We start from the raw sequence: 20,716 nt of genomic DNA on the forward strand, positions 1-20,716 counted from the left end.
TTGTGCCTCCTTAATTCTATTCCTTCTGAGTAGCTCTACCAACTCTTGGCTAATTTAATGTGAAATCATCTTGAGTGGTGTAGGGCTTGCTTGGTTTGGCTCCTTTGCAAAGTCATCTGGCTGAATGGGTCTGAGAGCCGAGTTTCTCAGAAGGTCTATATTCTTTTCCTACTTCTGTTACAATCCTTATAAATCTCTTAGGAGGATGATAATTCAAATAATTAATCATTAATACATTAGGACATACAGTTTTATAGCTGGTTGTAAAGGGAAAATCTACTTCATAGCTTGCTTGCTTTGTAAGGATTCTTTGCATCTCAATTTCTTATCAATTGCCTTGTGCATTTCTATTTTATCTTAAGCTTCCTCTGACACCTCTTCCCCTCCTGCTTTGGACCCCAAAGCTGAGAAAGATTACTTCCCATTCTGTTTTCCTGTATATCGAATTTAGAGAACCAAATCTCTGGAGGATGGCAGTGAATCCTTTCCAATCAGTTTTGCTCACCTACTAAATTTGAAAGAAGGGCTGCTTTTCCTCTGTCAAAAGGCACATTAAAATTATGTGTAACTGATTTATACATTCATGTCATAGTGGCAAGTATTCATAATACATAGTTTTGATGTCAGTGAGCAAGATTTGCTTGTGGAACCCAATTATTTAAATCATAATTTAAGTTGCAAAAGGATAGATAGATAGATAGATAGACAGAAAGACAGACAGACTGACTGACTGAATAAGGAAATGAGCATCCAAAGCCAAGGGTTATCCATAAATAAGAATCCATAGGGCCAGGTATGTTCTATCTGATTGCCTTGGGGAAAGGATATGCAAAACAAATACAGAAATACTTGCTAGCCTTGTGCCCCAGCGGTGTAGTTCTATGAATTTATCTTAAGATTAATTAGTGAATTGCCTGTCAGTTTATCTAAAAGCTGTTCCTCATGGCAGTATTTATAATAGTAGAAGGATTATATTCACAGAATTACCTAGCAATAGGGGATTGAATAAATTATGAAACATGCATACATATGATGGATTTACTGAATAAACAATAAAAATGATGTGAAGAAATTAATAACACAGGGAAATGTTCATTTAGCTGTTGTTCCTAGTAAAATAAAAATGAGCCTACAAAACTTTTTCCACAGTGATGCCATTTTTTAAAAGTCTAAGTGGGCGGATATGTGTGTATAAGCACTCAAAAAACATTAAGGGAGATTTATCTTGGAATAGGATTATGAATCATTGTTTCCCATAATTTTTTTTTCTGATGGACTTTGTGATCAGGACAGTAAAAGCTATAAAATCAGAGTCTCTGAGGCAGTTTCAAGTAATCTTACCTTTCTGTGGCTTTTAGACTGCTAATGGCTACTTCTGCATAGCACTAATAGTCCTTCAATCCTAACGTGGGACCAGTATCTGTAGCAACTGTTTAGTCTGTCATTGTACAGGTTATTCTCTGCCATGAGCTCATAATCCTTCCTCTCTTGTTTTCCTGCCACTGCAGACCCATTGTCATTTTTAGCACAATAGCATGTGTCTTCATTTCTTACTTATATTAGTCTTAGATGAGAGGATGACCTGGAGTTCTTTGTTACTTGCTTCACTGCCTCATAATACATACTGAGTCATTAGTCTGCCTACTTCCCTTGACTGTAGAACTCAATTTCCTCATTTGCAGTCTGTGTGCTCTCCATCTTTTCTGTCTTATCAATAATTCTCATTTCATTGAAAATTCAGCTGTATATATAATCTTACCTCAACACATACCTGGACCTGTGCCTGCTCAATGTCTTACTTTCTAGTACAGTACTTTCCAGTTGCCCAGGAACCAGTATATTTATTGAAAGGCTAAAGGAATTGTTCATTGATGCCATGTTTCAGTGATCTCTGTGTTTGGCTCAAGCTAAAACACCATATTCATTAATACGCCCTGAAACGCGGTGAGAAGTGCCTTAGAGGTTCAGCCAGTTTTTCACTCTTTGTTCTGATTTTCAACCTTTTCTGTTGAGATTATTTTCCTTTCTTGTGAGTCATTTATCCTTTATTGTAGGGTAGCAGCTCCTGCCACTTGGTTCTGTTTTATTGTTTAGAGTGGTCAGAATCCTAGTCTTCCCCAGTCCTCCCACTGCCCAATTCTTCCAGCTCCAGGGGACTCTGGGGCTGCCATGCTAAATGCTTGGAGGTTGTCTGCTCCTTACGCACTGGTTAGGCCATCACTTCATCTGCCCTGGAAGCAGACAACACATTTAGGAAAGGAAGCAAACCTCATTTTGTTGCCCCACAGTCACTTTGCCATTGTTCATGTCTTCCATATGCAATCTTTTCAGCATTCTGTGTTTGATAATCGTTTACCAGGCATGTATTTGTTCAGCTTTAGCAATCACATTTTAATTGAACTAGGGATTGCCCTGTGTTTATCTAATGCTATGAACATAGGTCTGTGTTAATATCATAACAAATATTTTTAAATATGTTTTTATTGTAAAAATAGCATACAGAGGGGTTATAGTTACATGAGTAAGGTAATGAGGACATTTCCTTTTGAGCATTGATACCTCCTCCTTTTTTTCCCTTACCATCTCTTCCCTCCCCATTTCCCAACTCCTTCCTCCCTCCCTACCACAAATTGTAAAGTTTGTTTTCAATATAGTGTCTTATACATCTCATTGTTACAATGGGTCAGCCTGTATCCCTATTTAAGCATTTTGTTTTTTCCCTTCCCCTCCCCAAATTAGAAAAGTGAATATACCAGATGCAAGGCACCGGAATCAATTACAGTGAAAACAGGGGTTATACCATGGGGGAAGAACATACAAAAGAAACCAAAAAAATCACATAGTACATTATAATAAGTACATTAAAAACAATAGCAAGAAAGCAAAAGCCACTTGTGTCCCTGTCTTGGTTCATTTTCCTTAACATCATCTTATATGGTCATATGTACATAGCTTTTGACCTTTTCTGCTTGTCCTAGACATATACTAGTTATTGCAAATAAGGGAAATCATGGGTCCTATGTTTCTTTGGTCCTGGCTTACTTCACTTAATATAATTTTTTCCAAGTCTTTCCATTTCCTGAGAAATGGGGTGAAGTCATTCTTTCTGATGGAGGCATAGAATTCCATAACAAACATTAAGGACAACATCTTAACCCTCAAAGGGCCTTCATTCTAGCTGTAGAAATGAAGATCAATAGTGAAAGTTGTGTGTTACAATTTACAGTTGCATTCTGAACTGATGGATGTATGTACATGCACATCTGCAATTTAGCTATCATTTCAAAGGAATTCATAGATACTCCCTGCATCTTAACTGTAGCTCACCTAGAGCCCCGCTTCAAAATATTTATGTGACATCTATCTTATGACTGTGGTAAGATTGTGTTTACAGATATGTGACAGAATTTTCCTTCTATACAGTGAAAGACCTAGGGGACAGATAAGATCAAGAGGAAGTAAAACCCCAGGGAACACACATAATTGGGAACTTACATGGAAGGCTTCTAGAGCAAATGGGCCTAACTGAATTAGAAGGAATGATATGGAAATCGTGCAAAGACATAAACTGGGACCACATAAGTGAAGACCCGTGAAAGTCTAGCATAAGGATTTCTACTTAGTTTCTCTGAGTGGTAGTCTTTGTTTTGAATCTAAATAGGGTAATGAAATGATGAAATAAATTTTGATGAAGTCATGGTGGTGATATGCAGTGTAGGATCAAAACAGTATGTATGCAATATGAAGAAGGATTGAGTGAATTGATTTAAAATATTTGTGAAGTTACCTTGATATAAATTGCTAAGTGCCTAAATTGAAAAGGTGACAAAATGGTGAAGTGAACACTGTTAAGGAACAAAGTACTACCTGTAGGGGATAAGACAAAAGCAGAATTGTGCGACATTGTGGTCTCTAGTGACCAAGACAGTGGCGTTCAAGGGGAATTAAAGATGAGGAAGCACAGCTAGGAGCTCCTGACCTACTAACACTGTCACCTCCCTGGCCCCATCATCTCCCTTTCACTCTCTAACATATGCCATTTCTACTTTCCATTACTTTATTGTCTTTAGATCTTTTTATCATGAAAGCAATTCTTTTTTTTTTTTTTTTTTTTTTTATGAAACTGTTGAAAGTTTTTTCTCTCTAGGAAAATTCACATATATACTTCAAGGTGACTTACAGATAGTTATTCCTAGCATCCTAGCTGATGCTCACTAATGTCCCCAGGGTAAGAATTCCTGACATGACAACCATTTTATGATTGTGATAAAATTGGCTCTTGGGCTGGGAATGTGGCTTAGTGGTAGAGTGCTTCTTTAGCATGCATGAAGCCCTGAGTTTGATTCCTTAGTACCACATAAACAGAAAAGGCCGGGAATGGTGCTGTGCCTCAAATGGTCGAGTGCTAGCCTTGAGCAAAAAGAAGCTCAGGGACAGGACCCAGGCCCTGAGTTCAAGCCTCAGACTAGGAAAAAAAAAAAAAAAAGTTCTCACTCTAAATCCTTTTAATTTCTTGGAAAACTTACAAACTCTTTGTTCAGAATAGCATTCTGCCATTACTGACTTGGTAAGAAGATATCCTGATGATTGGGCTATTAATTAGTCCAGGGCACGCTGATTCTAATGGTACTGACATCCAGCTTGGAGAGGTGTTCTTGGAATTCCTTTGGGACCAGGGAAGTACTCAGTGTCAGCTGTTAGGTGTGAAAGAAATGCAAGATGCTACTCCTGCAGTAGGAATGAGGTCATAGCTCTTAACAGTGCTCATCTACCTTTGCAAAGTGATGAGTCTTACCTGCTAGCAGGAGGGTAGTGACTGTAATATGAATGAATTTCAAACTTGGCTATTACAGAAAGATTTAGTGATCTGGATGGAGATCATCTCCCAGTATGTAAAAACTGCACTGCCTTTATGGGTCCTGGGAAAACATAGAAAGCTGTTTTCATTCCTCTCCTGACAAAGGTAGTTTGTCTATTCCTGGTATTGCTAGTCCTTGCCATCTTTAAAAGCTGTGTCTGGAAAAAGAAAGCTCATCAGAGGAGCGGGTTGTGTTCTGCCCCACCGCTTCTATTCTCTGGGCCAGACTAAACACGAATATGCCTTTATGACGAAGCTGCGATACAATAGAAGTTGAGAATTTGGGAGTTTCATTCCTTGAAAACAAATATAGATCTGTTCTTAATTGAACGTTGTATGAGAAATTTTTAGTTTTCTCAGTGGCACAGGATGCAGACATGCTCTTTTTCCACCTATCCATGTCACAAAGATAGAGCTCTTGGCCTGTGCTGGAGAAGCAGGATTATACAGGGTGCCAGGGAAGAGCTCCCTGGAGACATGATGTGTAGATCATACATCTTGCTCTCCATGGCTCCATTCCATAGAGTACTTTAGCAGCCCTGTCATAGACCCTGTGTCCTAGAATAAAGGTGCATGCATTAACCCCAACTCATTTGCAAAGTTATTTCATGCAGTTTTGAACAAGTATGGTCAAAAAATAAAGAATTTAAAAGGAATTTCAGAAACAAAGATTTTAAGTTTCTGTGAGCATACACTGCTCAGTTGATGCCGAGGAGCTTAGTCTTTTGCAATCATCACTTGTGTTTAAATGGCTATGTGATCTGATGAGTGTTTCCCTATCCTTAATTTTGTGAAAATATGCCTCTCCCAAACAAATGATGCCCCAAAGGCATCATTAGTGTGCTTAATTTAAGTGATAAAGTGAAAATTTTAGATTCACTGAAAGGCAGCATGTCTTTAGTGGAAGTTGGCTGACATTATGGGAAAAAATGAATCAAACATCCACAGTAGTCAACATACAGAGCATGAAATATGACTTCATTTTAGGGAACACTATTAATGGGTACAACACTAACTTTTATGACAGTAATGTAGCCTACTTTATACAGTTTCAAGTTATGGATGCTTAGACCAACTGTACACATGGTAAAAGTAAACTTGAGTAATTTTAGAGTATTGAACTTTTATGTATTCTGAGCATTCCTCAGTGGTGATTCCTTGTGATGTGATATAGATCATAAACGAAGAATTTGCTGTACTCCTTTGCAAAGAGCAGCAAATGTGCCCCCACTTCCCCAGAGTTGTTCCCCTAGATTCTTTTTCGAGATGTACCTGCAGTTACTATCCACCTTCTATCAGTCAGAGGGAGCTGTTGCTGAACACAGCCTACTTAGGGTCATTTCTGCAGCAGTATAAGAACAAAAACCAAAGTGACTATACATGGGAAGGAGACCCAAAGAAGAATGACCACTGTTGACAGATCCCTCACACTTGGTAGCTTGGATGGCACCATTTTTTAACTCAGTCGTTAACTGCCTACTGTGAACTGGGTATTTTTATTCTCTTTTGTGAAGAATTAGTAAAACAAGAAAAGTTACTTGGTTTCAGTTTTTATGGTTCGTTTTAAGGGGGACAGAGTCTTCATAGCTCATTGTCAGTTTGAATTCCTGGGCTCGAGGTCCTCCCCTCTCAGTCTGCCTGGGAGCTGGGGTTCCACCACACTCAGCTCTCAGGTTATAGCTCCTGTTACAGTGCACCTTCCTTGTTGCCTTTTAATGTGTCAGAAATTGATCTAACAACAATTATAGCTTAAGTGCAAAAAAAACTCTTTGAAGAATTTCTAAAATTAATGCCTGAAGGCAAGTAAGCATCTGATAATATGCTCTTTAGGAATAAGATAGAACATAAATTAGATGCTTTTAAAAAAAGATGGGGGGGGTGGGGAGGACTGGCTGGGAGGGCAGGGGAGGAGGATGGGAAGGGATGGGAAGGGGAAACAAAGGAGGAGGCTACAATGCTTGATAAGAAATGTACTCATTATCTTGCCCATGTAATTGTAACCCCTCTGTACAGTATTTTTACAAGAAAAAAAAAGATATTAAGACTTAACTTTAAAGAATTCTACTGCCACATGTATATATTATTGCCTATGTTTTCTAGTTTTGTTAGCCTCAGCCATAAGTCTTAGTCTTAAGATCTCTGCTACTAGTGGCCGGATGGGAGTGTGGGGGCTACTTTAGACACCAGAAAGAAAGCAGAAATGTAGTTTAGTACTTCACAGCTTTTGCCTCGAGAGCCTTGCCTTTCTGTCTTACTGCTCAAGCCCTGGGCTCTTTTCCTTCTACTGTATGAGATCCTCTACATCGCAGGAACAGCCACGGGCTCTGTAGTGCTCTTACATGAACTTGTCTGTTCAGAGGACAGACCCATTTATTTTCCTTCTCATTTTTGGAAGAGGATAAGGTGCCCCAGCAGACCTACAGAAAACTCAGCCTGCCTCCCCTTACAGGAGAAGTGGAGAACACTGGAGGGGAAGGGGCAGAGGATCACTGAGCTTGCCTAGCTTTCTGTAGGCTGCTCCTTCCAGTTGACCATAGCAAAACTAGGAGAGCCTATTGAATGGCTTCTAGCCATTGGTGTCCATCTCAGCTTCTGTTCTATTGGTTTGCAAATGCCAAAATGTGCCAGGGATACACCTTGACAATGATCCCTAGTCAGTGCCCCTCAGCAGGATCCTGAATGGTAATAGAGTACTCATGAAGGAAAGTAGTCTATTTGCTATTTCTTTTCTTTCTCTTCTCTTTCTTTCTTTCATTTGTTCATTCTTTTTTCTTTATGCCAGTACTCAAAGCTTTGAACTCAAAACTTTGCATTCTTGTTTGCTTTAACTGTTCAAGGTTGGTACCTTACCACTTGAGCCACCCTCTGCTTCTGGCTTTTTGCTGGTTAGTTGGAGATAAGTCTTACTTACTTTAATGACTGGGCTAGCTTTGAACCAAGATCTGAGGATCCTGGCATCCTGAGTAGCTAGGATTATAGCTGGTGAGCCACCATACTTGGTGTTTGCTTTTCTAAATGGGATCAAGGAATTTGGAAATACCTTAATTTTGGTTAGCCTTTCAGAATAAGTGAGAGAATATGATTTTTAGTTCTTGTTCATTCTGTTCTTGCCAACGTTGTAGAGTAGCAACTAGATGTAAAGAAATCCTGTTGTTTCTGAACCAAAAGCATTTCAAATTAGTTGAGTTGAATGACAGATCTCCTGGAATGGCCCAGTGGTTCAGTGGGTGATAGAGGCCCAAGCACACCAGAAATATAGCCAGTCAGTTAGCATTGCACATCAACCAGCAGTTTGAGTGTGTGTGTGTGTGTGTGTGTGTGTGTGTGTATTTTATTCCCCTCATTGTAGGTCTGAGTGAAGGAGAAGTTAGAACTGTGGTCACTAGGTTGAGCAAGGACCCACACACTGACCCTCTACTCTAGCATCTTTCTCGCCACTTCCTTGTGTGTGTAGGGTGGGAAACCCCTAAACCTTTCTATTTTATGTTATTTTATTTTTGCTGGTCTTGGGACTTGAACTCTGGGCCTGGGTGCTGTCCCTAGGCTGCTTTTGCACAACACTGGCACTTTACTAGAGCCACAGCACCACTTTCAGCTTTTTTGGTGATTAATTAGAGATAAGAATCTCATAAACTTTCTGCCTGGGCTGGATTCAAATCACAGTCCTCAGATCTCAGCCTCCTGAGGAGCCAGGATTACAGACATAAGCCGCTGATGACAGGCTACCTCTTATTGCCGATAGTACACAGGAAAGCCTTGTCTAATAGTGTAGGTCCCTAGCGATTTCCCAGTCCACTTTATAGTGTGGTACTTCCTTCTCCCACAGTAACCATACCCAGTGAGGCTTTTGCTTCTGTCCCTGAAGCTACTACTCAAAGGATTTGGAGATAAAAGGGAGAAAATTGGAGCAAACCAACATGTGGTCAAATGTGTGGCAGAGCCCAGAGTCCCCCTGCTAAATTCTGTTATTGCAACCTGAAACTGATTGGGAATGAGGCTTAATATCAGTTATGAGGCATTTACTAATTTTTTTTCCAACAGTTAAATGACTTTTCTGTACAATATTGCTTCATTCAGGGCAACTTATCTTTTTACCTGGAACGAACTTATTTCCATTAGAATTGGAACACTAGCTCCATATTTTGCATTTAAAATGTTTCATGTGATTAAACGCTGAAAGAAACACTATTACTTCTGTTTCTTAGGAGTGTGCTCTTCCAACTGATTCTTCTTTTGTGCCCAGAACAATGCCTTTAATTTGGAAACAAGTAAGGGAGCTCTCTGATTACCAGGCACACTGTTAACAGAAACTGGCAGCCAAGTACTGGTAACTGGGCTCAGGAGAAGAACAGCCAGACATTGTTTCTCCAGCAAATGCTCCTCACAGAGTAGCTACTTACTAGCGTACACTGTGACCTGTACATTGACATCTACCATTTTAATAACCCTTGCTTAGTTCCTCTTTTCCCACCCTCTTCTGTTTTCGTATTTTATCTGTCTTAATTGAGTTTTCTCTTCTTCCTTTACAGAGCTATTAAGAATGGGAAGGGATTGCACAGCAAGAAGGAAGTGCCCATCCACCGTGTTGCAGACATCTCTGGGGTAAGTACTGTCCCTAAATCCAGCAGTGGGGCTCTGAGGCTCCCGGAGCATGTGTGAATACTCACAAAAGACCTCAGCCTCTGTGTTTTCTGTAGCTTGCTGTTCTTCAGGCCCTGAATTTGAATTTTTCCAGAGTATCTTCTTAGGCATTTGTGGGGATTCTCTTTCATATTATGCAAAGGTGTTTTAAATTCTTGTTACAAACCCATGTTTTACAAAATACTAGAATGAATGTTCTCTTATTTTTTTCTATACTATGAACTTTAGAAGAGACTCCTTCCCGGTTGTATAGAACTCTTTAAAATCCCTGTTTAATTCTCACCATGAATGGATTGTCTTCATGGTAAAGATCAACTGTAGGTTTTAGAATAAGTCTAAGAATTAATTGTGATTTCCTAATGACTCTGGTTGCTTGCAAAAAGGAGAGAATGAAGAAATGTATGAATATCTTTTGAGATAATAGAAATTGATTATAACAAAGCATTATTGACATAAATGCTTCTAAGCACCCAAATGAACATTCTGCAATAAACCTTATCCTTCCACATTGAAGATCAGTTTGAATGAATAGGTCTCTGTTGGTTGAGTGGATATAGTCTTCAGCATTTAGTGAGTGCCTACTACATGCTAGGAACTGCACTAAGAATATAATCGTGACCCCACTAAAAGGACAGTGACAAGTACCAGTATTGATTTCAGTCTGATGGCTGGGGAATATACCTATGATGTCTATCTTTTCATTTCCCATCACTACCTATGATGAAGATTAGATTGTGCCTGGGCATAGAGGGCAATATCATCTGGAGAGCTAAAGGAAAAGGGGCTAGGAAATCTTTGCCTGTACAAACAGGGTATTTGCCTTGGCCATGGAGAAGAAAATGCTAGTAGAGACAAATGCTGCTAGAGCTTAGCCTGACCTAGAGCAGTGATGAATTAGAGGGTAATGGCTTCTCATTAATGTTGTGTTGCCAGGCTTGGCCGACTCTTTGTAGTTCCCGGTGCTCTGTTACTGCAAATGTGTCTGGCCGTTCCTCCTTGCTCAAGTATCTTGATCCTCTGTTTATCTCAGGCAATAGGATCTAGTGAGCTTTTCTTTCTCTATAGCCAGTTAGTGCTGATGATGATTAAACAAGACCACCTATGTCACATGAAATGGATTTCCTCAGTCAAGAAGTCAAGGTCTCTATTAAGCGGGTGTGATGTATTGATATGCTTTTATTGTGGCTTAGAATCCTGAGAAGTCTAGAAGCTTATTGCTAATGGTCTTTGAGCCACAGGTGACTGTAGAGTGTCTGCTGAGACTCATTGTTAACAACTGTGACATGCCCAGTGCAATGCTATCTGGCCCATTTTCTTTCTGACTTACCCTGCTGAGTTATTCTTATACATATATTACTAATTTCTATAGGTACATGCTATGGTGTTCTCGACAGTATTTTCTTTAACATTGTTTTTTTGCTAGAGATATTAGAGCAGTCATAAGACAATTAGGGGCTGCTTAGCTTCAGGGGAAAAAAATGTTACAAGTCTGTATTTTACAAAGTTCAGTTGGGGCTTATATTCAAAGACCATCTCCCCATTAAAAAGCGCATAGAGAATCCACACTTTTGGACTTTCTCAGAGCTGAATTAAACCTTGGGATAGTATGTCAATTCAAAATAAAAATATATTTTAGGGGGGGAGGGACAGTCAAATAGAGAGAAGAAGGGTGACCAGTGTACTCATGACCTTCAGTGTTCATATGTGAAAATGGAACCAGGTAACCTTGAGGGCATGAGTGGGGTTGGGAGGGATTGGGGAAGAATGATGGAAGGGGAGCATTAATCAAGATTAATCAAAGTGGCACTGTACTGATAAACTCACATGTTGAAATTCCTCTCTACAACTCCTTGAAAATAATTTTTATAAGAAAAAAATAATAAAGATATATTTAAAATAAATTAAAACTATATCACTCTTCCCTGTGCTTCCGATGGAAACAGTTTGGGGGATAGGTTGTTTTCTTTTGGTTCATCAGGTTCATGTTCTTGCTCTGATTTTGTACCTGTGGGGAGAAGAAGACCTAGAAAAGAATGTTAGGTAGAGGTGGGTCTGTCTGAATGTCTTGCCAGGACCTCTGAGTTCAGGATCCTCAAGCTCTTTATTGCTGCCTTTGCATCTTAGGCCCCCTCTGCCTTTCTGGTCTTTGTGCTTTTTTAACCCTTTGTTTTTGTGTTTGATAGCAATGGATCTTGTGAACTTGTCTTCATTTTTTCATTATTATTCTTCCTACCTCACCAGCTCTCCCTTACACTGTGGCTCAATATCATACCTATTTTTAATCTCGTCTATCTGGTTATTAGAGAATTGGTTTGCTCTTAAGTTATTTAAAAATAAATGCCAGTTAAATTTTGCTCAGTTACCACATAAATAAGAGAGGAAAGCTTGGGCAAGTAGAAGACTGGAAGTGAAAAAGCTGTTCAGTTTAAATAGATGTCAGGTATGACCTTGTCTGCCTGAATCACAAATTATTCAGCTAAGATTGCAATTTTTTTGTGCCCTCTGTAATAGAGTAAGTTTGTCTTTCTCCCCCTTTTCACCTTCCCGTCTCTCCATCACAGTGTTAAGTATGAGTGTATATTGGGTGCCCTTGTGCTGTTTAAGTGAGATGTATGGCTTTTCCGCTCCCTGGAGCATGCTGGCAATTTTGCTGTCTGAGGGACAGGTAGGCATGCAGGGTCATATGGGCAAACAGCATATAGCCTGATGGAGAATAAACACCAGGAATGATGGCAATGTAGTATACACTTATATAATGGCTTCATAAAACTTTCTTAATCTCTTTTAAATCTCTAGCTGTGCTCTCCCACTGCCCCAGATTGATTCCCCCTCTTAGCTGCAGGTCATGATAAATGGAAGTTTCTGTTGAGATGACAATGTATGCACTATGCTGCCAAAATGAATTTACTATGAACTGTTATTGGAACACAGTACCTCACTCCACCCTCCTTCCCACCCCATGCCTTTACTTGGAGAAAAAGAGGACATATATAAGTACACACTTTGTCTCCTAAACACACTAAAAAACATGCAGTATGAAGGAAGTTATATCGTGATGGTGAGACAAAGAATGAACCTGCGCTTCTGTCCTTGTGTTAACTGCCTCTGTCTTTAAGAGTTCAGTCTGCACTCATTCTTCTTTGCTTCTCCTGTATTTACAAACTTATTTCAGCATGAGGGTCAGGGTGTATTAGAATGCTTTTGCTCGCAATGATAAGAACCTACTTGGCTACCTGGGAAAAAGTAGGGAATAAGTAATCCAGGCATAGGAGAGATTGACTGATTGCTTACAAGGTGAGCACCACTGACCACTGAGGTGATCCCATAAGCAAGCCTTTGTTTACTAATCCTGATCATGTTTGAAATTAGGTTGAGTCTTACGTAAGATATCTGTATATACACCAGTTGGATGAATGCCTTCTTTGTCTAAGACTTTAGAACAACATGGCCCTCTGATACTATCATACTTAATTTTAGGTTAACTACTAAGAAAAGTATTTATGCCCAGGCCAGTAATTTAGGTCCTGAAGAAGTGGCTAGTTTCATCATTTTCTCATTGTTCTAGGTATGCAAACTAGGGTCTTACAAATCCCAGCCATTGCTATCCTTTCTGTAGTAATCTGCCCATGAGTTTGACTGACTTGGTTCTAGATCTGGTTTGACTGGAAGGACTGTACTCTGGTGACTGCTTCACTTCACACATCCATGTTTCCATTATATAGAACATTGGTTTGTTTTTCCCTGATGCTGTCTCAGTATAGAAAAAGGTTGGGCTTTGTGTATCTGTGGCATGTAAGGCTGTTCTTTATCTTAGGTTTATTATGTTTTTTTGCTATAGCCTGCTCTGTAATAATTACAATCTCCTGCAGATACAGAGTATAAAACAGGAAATAAAATGAGGCTGGTGCATGGCTAACTGTTGTTCTGGTAGATCAGAAAAATTAGTTCTGGTTCTGAAATGAGAGAAAGAGAGCTCTCCACTCTTCAAGGCAGCCAACACTATGAATGTACATTACTTCCTGCCTCCATTCTGCTTCCTCTTCCATATGTGCATGAGGAGGCCTAGTGTGTGTATTTGAGTTCCTCTCTCTTTTTGTCTGTGTTCTTTCTGCACTGGTGCGTAAGCATTTATGATCGCTTGTCTGTTTGACAACATAAGAAAAAGATAGAGCCTATACTACCATCCTCTTCCGTTACATTTCTATAAGCCATAAGGAGAGCTAGATAACCAGAATGGGGAGGGGGTTGTATTTCTCTGAATATTTTCTGTCTTTTCATATTAAGTGGTCCTGACCACTCATCTGTTAATTTCATTCACTATTCTTTACTTGTGGAACATGCTGTACTCAGCTGGACATTTATATCACCTTCTGACTTGGCTACATACTGTTTTTTGACCTCTTCTGCATGATTAATTTTGTTGGAGATGCATAGTATTACTATTAAAAATGTGCCTTGGAGTGTTCCAAGGGCTAGCTCTAGGGCGTCAGACTTTGAGTTGCTTTTATTCATGAAGTAAATCAAGTAATGAAAACTTACTAAGAAGACAGTGCAGCTTTAACTTGCAAATAAAAGCATAGAACTGTTCCTGTAAGATAATAGACAGGAAGTAGGTGGACTCTTCTTTTTCGAGCAGCATTTCCTGACCTTTTCCTTCCACATCTGGTTTTCTGTTGAATTCTTTTTTTTTAATTAATATTATTTTTTTGTGAAAATAGTGTACAGAGAGGTTACAATTACATGGGCAAGATAATGAGTACATTTCTTATCAAGCATTGTAGCCTCCTCCTTTGTTTCCCCATCCCATCCTCCCCCTGCTCCCCCACCCAATCCTCACCCTCCCCCCACCAAAATTAAAAAGTTCATTTTTCGACATAACGACTTGTACGTCTCATTGTTGCAGTGGGTCCACCTGTATCCCTATTTAAACGATTTGTTGAATTCTTACACCTGAAGAACACTACCCTTCTCCCCAGCAATAGATACCTCAGATCATCCTCCTTTTGGGGACCTTTATGGCAGTTAACTTTCCTCATTATCTCATGGATGTAGCCTTGGTAGAAGAATTTTTTTTTTTTAATCAAAAGAGTTAAAAGTAGTCTGTTGCATAAGTCCAAGGAATGTAAAAGCAGCAACTCTTCCAGGAATTCTGCAAGTTCAGTCTGTGTTAATTGCAGTTTCTGTTGTATGTATTCTGGTGTACTCTGGACTTTTTCTTACATGATGCTAAGGTTCCTTTCGGCTGCCTTTCCACAAATGCACCTTCTTTGAGCTTTTGTTTACAATAGCTCTTTCTTTTTTTCTCTCTTAGTCCCACACCATGCCCTAATTATTTCTTTTGCAGTCTAAGTTATTGTACAGATGGCTCAAGGTCAAGACCTGTGGTTCTGCCTGAGGAAGGGCGGGGGATGGGGGTGAACTCTGTGACCTGGAGGGATCACATATCGAGGAGCTCTCCTTTCACACAATAACCTTGGCATCTAATGCCAGGCTCTGCATTTGCCTTCAGAGCAGGCCTGTATCTTTGTGTGTAATATTAGGTATTTGTGATTTATGGTGGTTGGAATATGTAGAGTTCTCCATGTTGCTTTCTTCAGTTTCTGCCTCATTTGGTTGCCCACGTTGTTACTAATATTAGAAACTAGTAGAAGATATTGCTCACTCTGTTCCTCCTTTGAAACAACATTGGACCCCAGTTAGACTTCAGTATATAGCTAATTGATTCCAGTTCTCAGCACAAAAACATGCCCCAGACTATCACACCACAGTGAGAGCTAGCTTAGAAGTCCTCTCCCAGGCCAGGAGAAGTTCCAAGGCTCTTTCTGTCGGCCACTTGCTCTCACTCTCATAGTAGAAAGGAGAACATTGCTTTATTGAGAGGGGAGGGGGGGAGGGGAGGCGGGGTGGAGGTAAGGGGCGGGATTGGACTTGGGGGGGGGGGGTGTTTGGTCTGTAGGTTCTTTTCAACTACCTAAGTCTTATGTGGATAATTTGTGTGTGTATTTTTTAAGTCTCCCTCTTTCAAATTCCCCAAATTATAAAAGTTTCACGATTTTCTAAATGTAAAAGTGTTTGTGATTTCTATTGGAACTTTAGCAAGATTGCATTTCAGCATTTAGTCAGTGGTGATTGTGTTTAAGTTCTTCTTACCGATTTTAATCTACTTTTTGGCTGGGTTTGGTGTTCTTTGTACACTGTAGGACACCAAATTTAGGACAGTGTCTCTGACTTCATTTAGTTAGGAGTTACTCAGAAAAATACTTGAAGACTAGAATGGGCAAGATGATTACTGGGTGTCCTTCCAGAGTGCCTGAGGCTGTCTTGCCCTGTGGGAGTGTGTGATTATAGAAGTTCTACTCTTTTGATTTTTGCTTGGGCTGTTTTGCACCTTGGTAAAGAGAAGGAACTTCTGAAGGGCTGTGATGGTGATGCAAATGAGTCCTGCAGAATAGTCTCTGTTAGAGATGCAGTTGAGTTCTGCCCTATGAGAGAAATGTTTTCAGATTTTACATTTTAACTCTGCATATTTTCAAGTAGCAAATTTACTTCACCATTCCTAGTGACATATGTATTCTTCAGAATCTCCTATGGATCTGTTTCTTTAATTAACAAGTAGATTAAAATGAAGTCCTAAGTGATTATGTCTTTTTCATCTGTGTAATGTCTGGTTCATGCCTACATCTTGCTTGGTCTGCCATTTTGTTTACTGGGAGGACTCGACTGTCCCCCTCCACCCACTTTAGATCACATCTAGAGCTTCAGGAATATTAGACAAGTGCCCTACTATTTAATTACATACCTAGCCCTTAGTTTTAAGAGACAGGATCTTGCCCTGTAGCCAAGCTAGTCTGGAACTCACAGTGTGTCTGCCTTTGCCTCTCAAGTGTTCGGTTTATAGGCATGCTACCACATCTGGTACTCACTGACCTGAAGAGCTTTTGTCATGGAAACTTCAGGTAAGGCAGCCACAGACTTGGACTTTGAAGGGACTCTGTACAAACTGACTTTTGTTGGGTGTACCCCAACATCTCTGGGGAAATGCTAGGTTACAGTTAAGAGACAGAGCTGCTTATTTGTTGCTTCTCATAATGAAAACATCTTCCTTTCCATATGTTCAGTAACCTTCATATATCACTGACATGAATTGTTCTTAGGAAGTTTTCTGCTGTGAGAAAATTATTTTTTCTTGTTCCCTTCTGATCCCTTGTTTAAATGTGATTTCACACATAGGAATGCATGCAGAAGAGCATCATAGCAACAAAGTCCTAGGTCTTGTTTCACTGCACTGAGCTATATAATAGCCTTTCTTCCTTGGTTCAAAGAAAGGAGCAAGGATTTTGAAGGAGTCCAAGAGCTTTTTTTCCCTGAATAAAGAGAATTGACTGTAAGCAAAGATACTGCCACCACTGCTTTGTGGTCTTCTGTCTTTTCTATTCTCTTGGCTACATATGGATATTGCTCTGTGATTTCTATTTCATGGATCTAACTTTGTTAAATGAGCCTATTATAGGCTTAGGTAAATGAATATAAGTGTATTTTAAAGGCAGTTGGTAACACTCCCAATCACCAGGTTGAGTTGTGTGATCTATACCATGGTTGCCCAGTGATAGAATAAAACTGAAATATTTCTGAGCAGCCCCAGCTCCAATCTCTCTCTCTCCACTTCACCATCATAATGCTACTTAGCCCTGGACTGAACTCATTTTTATCCTGTGGCTATTGCTTATGTAAACATTTCAAAGTAATTCATTTTACTAACATAGACATTCTGCTAACTTGTATTTTAAGCTTTTATTTAGCATGCTTCCAACATATTCCCTACAGAATTCCGTACAAAATTTTGGAGACTTTGCAGTGTTGACATCCAAATCTTCTTGAAGTAGGGCTCAGGGTGGCTGTGAAATGCCCAGTGGTTTAATGCCTCAGTTCTTCAGGAAGTGGTATTTTTAGGAAGAAATTATACGCTTGGTGATATAATATTGGAATTGAAGTTGCCTAAGAACATAACTGTTACCAAGGTTTCTAATTTTGAAGACTGGTGTTCTACTACTACCTGTGTACTACCACAAAGTGCTCTGATATTTTCTTGCAGTTTCTTTCTTCTTGTGTCATATTCATCTTCTACTATTCACTGATCATAAATTAAGAATTTGATCTCTGTCATTAATGAGCAAGTGTCGAGAAGAATTTCTTTTAGGAATTTGGATTATTCTCCCCTTCTGACTATGTTTTCCTCCTCCTTCAGCTATGTCTCTTCCACGTCTCTCTTTCACAGACATCACTGCCCTTCTGAAGCATTTACATAATCATATTCCCAAGGGTTTGCACCTGTTTGCCAGTTCAAACCAGCAGATAACTGGGACAACAGATGAATAATGCCTGTGCAGTGATATCACATACTTAATATTTTAAGATTAAATAATTAATATTTCAATACTACCATGGGGGGAGGAATGAGTTTAACCAACAGATATGACTAAACCCAAGATGTCTTCACCACCCTCTATTTTTATAGTCAGATTATTCTGAAGTTAGCTTATAGAAACAGATTAGAAGGGCACAGTCCCAAAGGAAGATAACAGGCTAACCAAAAGCAGTAAGATATAAAGTTTTGGTAACAGAGCCAGAATAGCAGAAAGAGTAGGTTAAGTACCCTTAAGTACTCACTCCTGTCTTTTGACAGGGCTATTGTAGAAAGTCATACATACTCCGACTAAGCAATAACACCACCATGTTTTTCCTGCTGACATTATTCATTCTTCATGCATTCATTCATAGTTCCCACAGGGACCTATGGCCCTTACACCTATTGATAAATTGATTGGCAGATTCTCTACTTGTTTAATACATGTATAGTGATTTTTTTTTTTCTCACTAGTTCCTAATGGCGTAAGAGGGGTCTTTTTATATCTACCTTCAGTGCCTAGTTTAGGTTTGAATTGCCGATAATGAGTTCCAATAGGGTGAATGAGCAGGAGGGGCAGATGGGGGCAGAGGGGTAACCCTGTCTCAAAGCCCTAGATTAACTGTGCTGGTTAGTAACTAAAGATAGGCAGGCTGATAAAGTTTGTATATCTTATCGTGTGGAGTCATACTTGATAGCATGGGCTTTAATAGCAGATCCCTGGAATTCAGATCATGGCTCTATTGCTTATTACTTTGTCATCTTGAGGAAATTATTTAACCACTCCGTTCCTTCATTTTCCCATCTATAAAATGGGTATGGTAATGGTACTTAGCTCCTTAGATGTAATGTGTTTGAATGAATTAATATATGCAAGTATTTGGAATTAGTGGGGATATAGTTCCATGGCAGAGTGCTTGCCTGGCACAGGCAAGGCCCTGGTTTCACTCCCCAGCTACCACTACCAAAAAGCAGAACCACTATTTGGTACAGTGGATATAATAAGAACTTAACAGAGAACATTGGTTCACTTTGTGTGTTGATTGTTGTTAAATTGCTTTGCATTCTGACTAGCACACAGAAAGTCCTCTGTGAACGATAGCTATCATCATCATCTGTAGTATTTCTATTTCAGACTCCTTATCCAATTCCAGTTCCAAATCATACTGCTCCCTCTCATGAGCTCTTTTACCACCACTTTATCTCTCATTTGACATTGAACATATGCCATCTCTGCCTTTTTTTTAAATGGATTCTCCTGTTGAATCAGTGAATGAATAATCAAACAATAAGTATTTATTGAGAGCTTTTTATATGCCAGACACAGGACTGGGAATTGAGGATATAATATTAAATAGGACAGATGTAGTGTTTATAAGATATACACAATTTGTTATATGATTATGCAAGTAGAGTCCTAAGAGAGTGTATACTAAAGTCTACAATTCTAGGTGGTCTATCAGGGGGACACTGGCTGGAACTAGACTTGTGGCACTGAATATGGAAATATAAATTTGAGATCTGGGATTGGTGGACTGGTAGAATTATCTGATTTATTTAATTAGAGTTCTAGGAAGGAAAGTTAAAATAAACTAGGTGTCATACATCAGCATTGTAAATGTCTGGCACGCATAGCTGGTTGGTGATGGAACTCCTTTTTCTGGTATGGAAAACCCTAGCAGAATGGATTCAGAAGGAACATGAGTCATTTTTGAATGTTTTAAAATTAAGCCATCCCATGAGTGATTCAAATGGTATATAGCCCAGAAAAGTGGCTTAGGCTTCAAATGTGAGTTGAAGGCTGTTGGACATGTGGCTGTGAATATTCATACTGGCCTAGAGCATATTCAGCGAGAAGAGTCTCTAGACTTGGCTTTTATCTCCAAGTGATCATATATAGATGAGAGTGGAGGTCACTAGCCAGAGAAACTTTCAAGTTTGATGCCCAAGGTGTTAGGGGAAAATTGGGTATGTAAGAGAGAAGAGCATCATCATACAAGACCTGACTCTGCTTTGGAGGTTAGTTAGGTAAGATGAGATTGAGAACTGTGCAGAATGGTTTGGCTATGTATTTCTCGGTTGGCTTTAGGGTTTGTGTGGGATGGAGAATAAAATAGTTACCATCCCAACTGGAGTAGTGGCAAAATGGTCTCCTCTAGGCCTATATTTCTAGTAAGTGTTCATATTGGTGTGTAATTTTGAATGTATAAGTACTCTTGAGACCATTGACAGTTATGTATTTACTGATGGAAAAAGAAATGGCAGTAATGTGGGATCCTTGACTGAACTAACTTCTTATTGTGACAAGAGTTCTTCATCTCAGTTCTCTATCATCACTCACACACATTGTGGTTTCCCATTTATAGACTAGCAACTTAGAGTCTAAATCCTCAGTACAATACCCACCTGAAGTTACCTCATACCAAGATTGTAAAGCTACTGGCTGAGGATGGAGGTAATTCTACATTTCACCTTAGGAAGAATTTGAAAATCCCAAGTAAACACAAAGCCTTGCATTTCTGACTACCTTAAAAGATACTTTTCTTAAGGGATGGTCTCACTGATGTTTAAGCCTCTTATCACATATTTCCCATATCCATGTGGACTCCTGGGGCATGCTTTATTAGATCGGTTACTGGGCCTGACTCTGAGGCTTTTTACAGCATGCTGCAATATTACTAGAAACATATTTTAAAATTTCTCACATCATGCTAATGTGTGAGTTTTCTTTGTCTATTTCATACTTTCTTGGCTTGGAATTATAATTTCCACACTAAACTTTTGTTCCTTTGGAGAATGACTACTTCTTTCTC

At 39.4% G+C, this 20,716-nt stretch overlaps 1 protein-coding gene across 1 annotated transcript in view; it reads left to right on the plus strand.

Annotated features, from left to right (window-relative positions):
• Snd1 (staphylococcal nuclease and tudor domain containing 1) overlaps window positions 1-20,716 on the plus strand; it is a 446,694-nt gene that overhangs the window by 256,758 nt on the left and 169,220 nt on the right. Inside the window, exon 14 of the mRNA XM_042695875.1 lies at window positions 9,388-9,460. Within this exon, the coding sequence (XP_042551809.1) occupies window positions 9,388-9,460 (73 nt within the window). The remainder of the gene's footprint in view (window positions 1-9,387; window positions 9,461-20,716) is intronic.

The sequence above is a fragment of the Dipodomys spectabilis genome, unplaced genomic scaffold, assembly GCF_019054845.1.
Source record: "Dipodomys spectabilis isolate Male_0828 unplaced genomic scaffold, ASM1905484v1 ptg000197l, whole genome shotgun sequence".
In the NCBI taxonomy this organism is placed as follows: domain Eukaryota; kingdom Metazoa; phylum Chordata; class Mammalia; order Rodentia; family Heteromyidae; genus Dipodomys; species Dipodomys spectabilis.